A 10,536-nucleotide genomic window follows, 5' to 3' on the forward strand; every position below is an offset into this window, starting at 1 on the left:
TGGTTGTAGGTTCTTCCCTTTCATCACTTTTAAGTATATCATGCCACTCCCTTCTGGCTGGTAGAGTTTCTGCTGAGAAATCAGCTGTTAACCTTATGGGAGTTCGCTTGTATGTTATTTGTCATTTTTCCCTTGCTGCTTTCAATAATTTTTCTTTTGCTTTAATTTTTGCTAATTTGATTACTATGTGTCTCGTTATGTTTCTGTTTGGGTTTATCCTGTATGGGACTCTGTGCTTCCTGGACTTGGGTGGCTATCTCCTTTCCCATGTTAGGGAAGTTTTTGACTCTAATCGCTTCAAATATTTTCTCGGGTCCTTTCTCTCTCTCTTTTCCTTCTGGGACCCCTATAATGCGAATGCTGTTGCGTTTAATGTTGTTCCAGAGGTCTCTTAGGCTGTCTTTATTTCTTTTCATTCTTTTTTCTTCATTCTGTTCCACAGCAGTGAATTCCACCGTTCTGTCTTCCAGGTCACTTATCTGCTCTTCTGCCTCAGTTATTCTGCTATTGATTCCTTGTAGTGTAGTCTTCATTTCAGTTATTGTTTTGTTCATCTGTTTGTTTGTTCTTTAATTCTTCTAGGTTTTTGTTAAACATTTCTTGCATCTTCTCAATCTTTTCCTCCATTCTTTTTCCGAGGTCCTGGATCATCTTCACTATCATTATTCTGAATTCTTTTTCTGGAAGGTTGCCTATCTCCACTTCATTTAGTTGTTTTTCTGGGGTTTGATCTTGTTCCTTCATCTGGTACATAGCCCTCTGCCTTTTCATCTTGTCTATTTTTCTATGAATGTGGTTTTTGTTCCACAGGCTGTAGGATTGTAGTTCTTCTTGCCTCTGCTATCTGCCCTCTGGTGGATGAGGCTATCTAAGAGGCTTGTGTAAGTTTCCTGATGGGAGGGACTGGTGGTGGGTAGAGCTGACTGCTGCTCTGGTGGGGAGAGCTCAGCAAAACTTTAATCTGCTTAACTGTTGATGGGTGGGGCTGGGTTCCCTCCTAGTTGGTTGTTTGGCCTGAGGCAACCCAACACTGGAGCCTACCTGGGCTCTTTGGTGGGGCTAATGACAGACTCTGGGAGGGCTCATGCCAAGAAGTACTTCCCAGAACCTCTGCTGCCAGTCTCCTTGTCCCCAAGGTTAGCCACAGGCACACCCTGCCTCTGCAGGAGACCCTCCAACACTAGCAGGTAGGCCTGGCTCTGTCTCCCCTGGGGTCACTGATCACTCCCCGGGTCCCAATGCACACACTACTTTGTGTGTGCCCTCCAAGAGTGGAGTCTCTGTTTCCCCCAGTCCTGTCCAAGTCCTGCAGTCAAATCCCACTAGCCTTCAAAGTCTGATTCTCTAGGAATTTCTCCTCCCGTTGCCAGACCCCCAGGTTGGGAAGCCTGATGTGGGGCTCCGAACTTTCACTCCAGTGGGTGGACTTTTGTAGTATAAGTGTTCTCCAGCGTGTGAGTCACTCACCCAGCAGTTATGGGATTTGATTTTACTGTGACTGCGCCCCTCCTACCGTCTCATTGTGGCTTCTCCTTTGTCTTTGGATGTGGGGGATCATTTTTGGGGAGGTCCAGCGTCTTCCTGTTGATGACTGCCCAGCAGCTAGTTGTGATTCTGGTGTTCTCATAAGAGGGAGTGAGAGCATGTCCTTCTACTCCGCCATCTTGGTTCCTCTCCTCATGTTAGCTTTAAAAATAACAGCATTATACTGCTGTCTTATGTTTAACTGAGGATAAAGGAATCACCTTTTGTGTTGCACAAATACTAACCTGACTATTTTCTACGTTTAATTTTGTCAGTTTGTCTTTGGTGACTGTTTGACATATTTTGCAATGAATAGCCCCTGAAATCTCGTGGTATCATCCAAGGTATTATTAAATCTGCTCCTTTTGGTATTATGGAATCTTAGAGTACACTGTCAACTCTATAATAAACATTACTGATAAAGGATAGTAAGAAATCTATGAATAAGTATGGAACATATCCTTATTAAGATACAAGGTATACACTTACAGAACACCAATTCATAAATTCTTGGAAGATGATATTACATAACTCTTGAAGTTGGATGGCTTTACCAAATTAACCTACAAGCAAAAGGTAAGTTCCTTCCTATAAAATATACTTGTTCTTAATTATAAGAAATCAAAACAAAATTTGTTGCCCTCTAAAAAAGAATTCTTAAGTTAATCCCAACTATATATAAGTCCACATCCTAGGAATGTACAGGGACTTGGATATATCCATTTTAGGCCAAATCATTTCAATATACAAATACAAATCAATAGAAATTACATTTCAAAACTAACATAGAGACAATGGATCATTACTTCAATTTCTAGCACCCATCTATGTGGTAGACACAGAGAACCGTGAATGATCACATTCCTCGATGTGTTTGTAAACACTAAGTTTTTAAAAAGAATTTTAATATTTTTCTCTATATACTAATGTAAATGATGATGGAAAAATTGTATGTGTTGCGCTATTTATCCATATTCTTTTCCTCTTATTTTCAGTCTCTTTATCTTTTTAATTTACATTTCCCTTTCTGCTTCCTTTCTAATTATTTTTTTCATTATATTGACCTCTGGTACTCTAGTTTTATACTCATTTATAACTGAGTAAAAATATTGCTAATTGAGACCCCACTTACTCAGAATTTTTGATAAACCAGACACAGCTTGTAGTTTTCCTGCTTTATCTATTCAAATTGAGTGAATTATATGAAACCATAATGACACAGGTATAAATAAGCAGCATCAGCTTTAAGTTGTTTAAAGTTTAATAGATTAATAGGATATACATATAAGTAAAAAAGTCTAAATTAAGGGGGTGTTGGATAAGTTTCATAAAAATGGTAAATGGGGAGACTGCAACCAACTTTGTAGTCTGTTCCAAAAGAAATACGAAACTATAAGAAAATTCCCTGTCCTTAAAACATTAAAATCTTCTTGAAAATATAAGACATAAAATGATATATAATACCATGACAATAATTACATTATCAAAAAATTGTAATAATGATAATAAAAATAGTAATAGTAGTAAAAATAACAATATAGTAATAATTGTTATTGAAATGAATGTTTTTTATGTGCTAGGTATTTACATATCTTATAATGCTTAACCTTTACAACAATTTTTTTTTCAGATATGAGGAACATTATACCTAGCCAACTTAAGTTATTTGTTTAAGACTCACAATAAGTAATGAAACTTAAATTTGAAACAGTTTGTCTGATTCACAAGTGTTTATTATTAAACTTCTGTTACACTACTTTCAAAAATGAGCTCAAAAAATTATATAAAAGTTTGAATGTGGCTGAAGTAGTCCTGAAAGAATTCACAGATGGGTTATGCTACGCCTTGAACTCTGAAGAAGGAGGTGTCTTTTGGGAAAGAAAAGAAAGTGGGAGGATATTTTGGGTAATCAAGCATGAATAAGATGAATGAGAAGTGTTTTTAATATTCTATTTACTTACACAATTAAACACTGTTTAAACTTTTTACTAATTCATGATAGGCTTGCTCCATGGTGAAGGTTTTTGTGGGCAATGAGAGAAACAAACAGTTGGACTTTTATTTTCTTAAACTGGCATGGCTGAATTTGAACCAAACTGAGATTAGATATTAAACAGTCATTAGCAAAATACCATAATTCTTTGTGGACGTGGAAAAGAGACTAAACTTAATGATCTTTTCACGTGTTTTAGTGACACACTGTAACCATATATATATATTTTTTTCTGTACACGGGCCTCTCACTGCTGTGGCCTCTCCCATTGCAGAGCACAGGCTCTGGGCACGCAGGCCCAGTGGCCATGGCTCATGGGCCCAGCCGTTCCGCGGCATGTGGGATCTTCCCGGACCGGGGCACGAACCCATGTCCCCTGCATCGGCAGGCGGACTCTCAACCGCTGTGCACCAGGGAAGCCCTGTCACCATATTTTATTGGGTCAAAATCATAAATTTAACTGAGTATTGGTCACTTTTGACATAAGTGCTTTCCCTATAAAAAGGCAAAGAAACACATTTTCTTACCTTGTATTACATGCGAGTTGTCTTTCAAGAAGAAGTTATACAGGTATTTGGGGATAAAAGCAGACATACAGGCATAAGCCAAGGCTAAGAAAGAGTAAGGGAAATATAACAAATTAGTTAATGAGGTAAAAGATCAGCAGTCATTCACTCACTTAGCACACATTCTTTGAATCTACTTTTAAACAGGAGTTATGTTAATAATTGATGGAAGCACAAAATTTAAGGGGAAAAACCCTGTACCATTTAAAACAGAAAATGTTTTGGACAACAGAAGATAACCACCTTAGAAACTTTTCAGTTTCAAACTACTGCAGCACCAAAAAAAAAAAAAACCCCAAAACAAAACAAAAACCCAAAAAATAAAAATAAACAACAAACAAAAAAGCAAACTACTGCAGCAATCATTATCCTACAAGAATAAAAACCTTTTTTTATCAGAACTTTATGCATTTTTAAAATCTCTAAACATAATCATTATTAATGAGCTATATAAACCTCAAGATCGCTAATTTTTGTTGATGCAAAGAGCCTGAGAACTTTGGATTTAGAAACACTAGCAATAAATTGTTCTTTCAAACACAGATCCTTTACTATTTTTGGATCAGTATGTGTGATAATGAGCTATGCTTAACTAAATGCAACAAAACCTAGTCTAAAGACTAAAATCAGAGAACAGGCATTTAAAAAAGTAGTCAAATAGTGAAATTTTAGTTCTCTGGGATTATGCTATTGCTACTCAAATTCCAGAAATCTATGAAAATTCTGATATGAAATAGAATTTGAAGAAATGGAAATTCTGAGATTGAGGCTTCTAAGGATTTATGCTGTATATGGTAACACTCTCTATATGTGATATCATTAGAGATATTCACAATAAATATTCAAATATTTATTGAAAAACCTACTATAAAAGGCATTATATGAGGGAACAGAAAAAAAAACAAAAAAACCCCTTGTCATTTAAAAAAGCTGCTAAACAAAAAAAGGGTTACTATATTAGTATATAAATAACTATAATACGAAACATACAGAAGATAAATTTCTGGAAATACGAAGTGCTATATGGATTCAAGAGGGTAAGAAAAGTCTTCATTAAGGAGGTAGTGGCTTAAAAAATAAAAGGAGGTAGGTAGTGGTTGAAATAAAAGTCTCTGGAGGATAAAGTATCAATATTGTTTTCTTTACAAATTGTTCAGAAAGTATATATAGACTAAAACTAATCTCTAAAAATGTCAGAATTTTCTCCAAAGTTTCATAAAAATAGTCACCAAAGTAGATGAATGCATTTAGAATAATCTATCAGGTTCTCCCTAAATCTCTAGTCACAGCTGAAACTCTCCAGTAATAAACTAATCCTTCCCATCCTCTAAAATGAGTCTAATAGATTATTTCACAGAAATGTACAATATCTACTAGGAAGAGAGCAAGAACCTTTCAATGAAAACAAAAAACTTTCACGTTTGATTAAAATATTTTAAAATAATATGCACAATAATTATTTAAATGATAAATAGGCTTACCTTCATTATTGAAATTTAAATAGAGAAATGGAGCACAAAGTGAGTCAAGACCTGATGGAGAGAGGTTGGGGAAAGAATTCAAATAAACTTAATCCAACAGAATTGTAGATATATACCTTATTGAGTTCTCTGCATTACTTCTATATAGATTAAGCATTGTACGTATTACCCATACAGAAATATATTACGTCATGGGTTATTGTGAGGAATAACTGATGGTGACTGGCACATAGTAAATGTCCAAAATAAACCAACCATTATTATTATCAAGGTTATTATGAGTTGAAGAGAGAAATATAGTAATAGAAAAATGTAAAAATGATAGAAGGCTTGCATATAGTCCCTGACTGTGTGATCTTGTCAATCACTTAACTCCAGACAGGTTTCCTTATTTAGGAGATGAAAATTTTTCTTACATGTTTCTCTGGGATGATGAAAAAAAATTCTTTAAAAAATTGTAGGGCTTCCCTGGTGGTGCAGTGGTTGAGAGTCCCCCTGCCAATGCAGGGGACGCGGGGTCGTGCCCCGGTTCGGGAAGAGCCCACACGCCGCGGAGCGGCGGGGCCCGGGAGCCATGGCTGCTGAGCCTGTGCAGCCAGAGCCTGTGCTCCGCAACGGGAGAGGCCACAACAGTGACAGGCCCGCGTACCACACACACAAAAAAATTTTGAAGTAAAATACAAATACATGACGTATTTCTTTTATTGATAATAATGCTATTCATACACCGTCATGTTAAAAGAATGTATATAAATTTATCTGTAACTGTTAGAACTCTAAAATGAACAGAGCTAGGAAAAATAATAGCTTCATTTTCAGGTTTGGCCAGAAATAGACACAGAATTGAAATATAAGCACTACTACAACAAATTCAAAAATAAGACTAGGTGGAATGGATTTCTCATTCATGAATTTAACAATGACCACAGAAACAGTAATGAGGAAAGCTACAAATCAAGGATATGGAGCATTAAAGATATTTTTTAAAAAAGAGAGAAAAAAAAAAAAAAATGAGAAGTTCAGGGTGATATCCTATTTCGCAATTCCCAGTAACCCTGATAAGCATAAGTTGTAGATCATTAAATGCCAAGAATGTAAACTTGCCCCAAATTATTTATGGTACAAAATTATTTTATTATTTGCATAAGTATTGAAAAAGTGTATTCACAAAGATTACAATAGCACAAAATAGTCTTTATACTTTCCTAATCAACATGACGGCAAGTTGTCTCATTAAATGTCTTGCATTTAAATGATATTCATTAGACATTTAGACCAAGTTAAAAAAAAAGTTCTCGGGCTTCCCTAGTGGCGCAGTGGTTGAGAGTCCGCCTGCCGATGCAGGGGACACGGGTTCGTGCCCCGGTCCGGGAGGATCCCGCATGCCGCGGAGCGGCTGGGCCCGTGAGCCATGGCCGGTGAGCCTGCGCGTCCGGAGCCTGTGCTCCGCAACGGGAGAGGCCGCAACAGTGAGAGGCCCGCCATAGGGGCCCCCCCCCCCGAAAAAAAAAAAAAAAAAAAAAAAAAAAAAGTTCTCATGTAAACCTCTCAAAAAATGGAGCATAGCTTTAGTATTGACTTTTCTCAAAGCCAAGGATATTTTGATATTTTGCTTTGATTTTAAAAATTGTCAGTCATGCAACATGTTCCTAACACTTCAAAAAGTGTCTTAGTAATAGGGAAAAAAAGTTACCTTGCCAATATACAAGATCAGGATGAGACACGACCCAGGCTTTTAATACACGCCTAAATTTTGCATGACCTTCTGGTGATGACAGCAGTTCATCATACTGATGACAACGAGGAATATCCACTTCAATCTGTAAAACAGCCAAACAATAAGGTAAAACTATAATGGACTGATTGCCAATAAATCCCAAGATAAGGAAAAGGAGAAATTGTATTATGAAATTCCGAATAGGCAACCTACATAATTGTGGTGTATGAAGTTTTTGAATGTTATACTAATCCACTGGAAACACCAAAAAGTTGTAAGTATACTTAAAACAAGGAAAGCAGACTACTTCTTTTGAAAAGGTATGTATTAATTTAGTTTTAAAAAAACCTTCCTTTACAATCTGGTCTAAATAAAGGACAAATTCTTCAGACAAAAAACTACATTATTAGAAAAAGTTACTTGGCCTAAACTCCTAAAAGGAACAGTTCTAACTCACTAATGAGTTAGAGCAAATCTTAAAGAGGTAAGAGTTATGCTTCTCTAACACCATATGCATATGATGGCTGCTCAGTATTCATAATGAAAGGAAGAAAATTCCTCATGCCTTTTTAAAATTTAAAGATTGGGCAGACTTATCTTAGGTTGTTTAAGAAAATCTAAATCATACTTGTCTATCTGTAGGAATTGGAGTATCTTTATCAATTGCATCATACTTGGCATGAATAGCCCCCTGCAAAAAATAAGAGAAGATATATTACTTTATCATACCCTTAATAAATTATAAATTTAGGAAAAATCTACTTATAAATATCTATCTTTGAAAACACACCCAATTATAGACAGGCACACTCAAACCCAAAGTATACTCCTTAGAAAAATTTTCTACATCTTTGACAGTCTGTGATGAAAGTCTGAGACAATTTACCGTTTTGCTAAGGCAGACATTTGAATTAGACACACTGGAAGACAAATGTGCTGAATGAGTCATGTGGCTAACGACCATGCTTAGCCAATCTCCCAGCCTCCACAGCAACACAAAACACAGCCTTGCTGTTCTCTATTCACTGTTATCTCACGCAGAGTAAATTTCATGAAGAAATTTTTTTAAAATTCCGGGGAGGGGAGTAGGGTTCATCCACAAGAAATTTCCCTGTTAAAGTTGGTAATGACAGAAAAGTAAAGTGAAACTTTGAAGCAGTGGTAGTTCAGCACCAGGAAGCAGAAGTTTGGGATGAATTAAAGAGTGGAATACCATGTAGTTATAAAATCATTAAGGGACTAAAGGGATCATTTACATTTTTCAGTTATACCATTACAGAAAGAATAACTGAATAAACCACTTCAAATGTTTGCTCAGTGTCCCAAGCATGGAACACTTCTTATTAGTCTGGTTAACCGTAATGGTAGAGAAACAGCCAGGAATTTGGGGTTCAAACTCTGTGCTGTGCCAACTTCTCTGGCACATCTATTTAATGAAAGATTTGGACAACCTGACCTTGGAAGTCCTCTTGAATTTTAAGCATTATATGGTTCTACAATTCTAACTATTACCGTATGATAGAACACTAGACATTCTTGTAAAGCAACCAACCAAAGTCAAAGATATTTAGAGATTCTCATCAAGGGAATCAGGAATGAAGGAAGGAAATCTTTCAACAGAGAGTTAAAAGGATTAAAAATATTTGGGGAAATTCACACACACAAAAATAGGTGATGGACATCCATAAGATATCTATAAGAAAATACATGAAGGCAAAATGACAAAGAAATTACAGAAAATGAAATAACCTGGCAGGATTTGGCCCATTATCATGACTGCTGTTCTCTGATAGCACTGCAAGTCACCCCACTAATTTTGTGACACTTTTCCTTTCCTCACTGCCACAGATAAGGTGTTGTAGAAGATAAAGTAGCTATTTCTCTTAGCAGCATGCTTCTGGTAAGACAGATGTGCCAAAAGGCACTAAATCATTATGTTAATGATTTCTGACAAGGTTCAAATTAGTATGGAAGATTTTTCCAAATTTAGATAGCTTTAGTTATAAATAGGCAATCCAATTCCAAGATGAACATACTTTATAAGCAGGACTATAGACTTATAAATGATATACATATATTCTTAAAATATTTTGATTTTAAAATTAATAATCAAGATAATTTCTGTGAGTCCATTAAATACATTAAATAGAATAAATCTAACAAACCATCAATTATGTTTTTCTATTCTATCTAGCCTATATTCTTTTCCTCTATTCTGTTCACTTAAAATTGCCAAATATTCTTAATGTTCATATTTTACTACATAATTTTCTAGCAACTTGAAAAGTACACATTCAGAAAGCACTTTCATTCTTTTTTCCTACCACTATTAATCAGCTTCCAACCTTTTCTTTTCTTTTTTACCTCAACTCCCAGAAGAGCAGCCCAGGTGAAACCTCTCATAAGAGGAGGAATATCGACTCTTGCTTCTTTCCAGATTTGATTTTTTTTATATGGATAAGCCTACAGATAAAAAAAGATACGAAAAATATCTCAAATTACCAGTGTCATCTTTTTAGTCTAGACAGATCTCAATATACCAGTGAAAAAGTTGAACTGTAATACATTTCTAAGTACCTGAAATTACTTTGATGTTATTAATACATACAAATTAGCAGTGCAATGTTTCCCTATCTTCTGTAAATCTCCTATTACACAATCAAAGAGAGGAGCTGATTCTACTGTTTTTAATCATTCCTCTCTATTATGTGCTCTGGGAGAATTAAGAAAGACTCATAATGAGAATAATATTACCAGTCTCATATGGGTAAAATAATGTATGTAAGGCACTTTGTAAAATATCTGGTGATATAGAAAGTATTAAACAAATATGTTATTATTATGGTTTCTTCTATATCTTTGCACATAAATTTGTCATTCTGTAAATTTGTATGTTAGGAGAGATTTCTAGAAGAGAATTACTAGGACAAAGGGTATGGATGTTGTTAATGCTCTTGATACATATTTTCAATTGTTTTACAGAATGTTTCTAACACCTTACACTTACTCTAAAAGAGTGAGAGTTCTGGGGGCTTCCCTCGTGGCGCAGTGGTTGAGAGTCCACCTGCCGATGCAGGGGACACGGGTTTGTGCCCTGGTCCAGAAAGATCCCACATGCCGCAGAGCGGCTGGGCCCGTGGGCCATGGCCACTGAGCCTGCGCGTCCGGAGCCTGTGCTCCGCAACGGGAAAGGCCACAACAGTGAGAGGCCCGCGCACCACAAAAAAAAAAAAAAAAAAAAAAAAAAAAGAGTTC

At 36.0% G+C, this 10,536-nt stretch overlaps 1 protein-coding gene across 2 annotated transcripts in view; it reads right to left on the reverse strand.

Annotated features, from left to right (window-relative positions):
* TBCK (TBC1 domain containing kinase) overlaps positions 1-10,536 on the reverse strand; it is a 225,683-nt gene that overhangs the window by 134,093 nt on the left and 81,054 nt on the right. For both annotated transcript variants that reach the window (XM_024754047.1, XM_024754046.1), the window contains exons 15-19: positions 9,646-9,744; positions 7,910-7,972; positions 7,258-7,384; positions 5,565-5,615; positions 4,045-4,128 (exon numbers count right to left, since the gene is read on the reverse strand). In XM_024754047.1, the coding sequence (XP_024609815.1) occupies positions 4,045-4,128; positions 5,565-5,615; positions 7,258-7,384; positions 7,910-7,972; positions 9,646-9,744 (424 nt within the window). The remainder of the gene's footprint in view (positions 1-4,044; positions 4,129-5,564; positions 5,616-7,257; positions 7,385-7,909; positions 7,973-9,645; positions 9,745-10,536) is intronic.

This window comes from Neophocaena asiaeorientalis, unplaced genomic scaffold (assembly GCF_003031525.2).
Source record: "Neophocaena asiaeorientalis asiaeorientalis breed wild unplaced genomic scaffold, Neophocaena_asiaeorientalis_V1.1 scaffold189, whole genome shotgun sequence".
In the NCBI taxonomy this organism is placed as follows: Eukaryota; Metazoa; Chordata; class Mammalia; order Artiodactyla; family Phocoenidae; genus Neophocaena; species Neophocaena asiaeorientalis.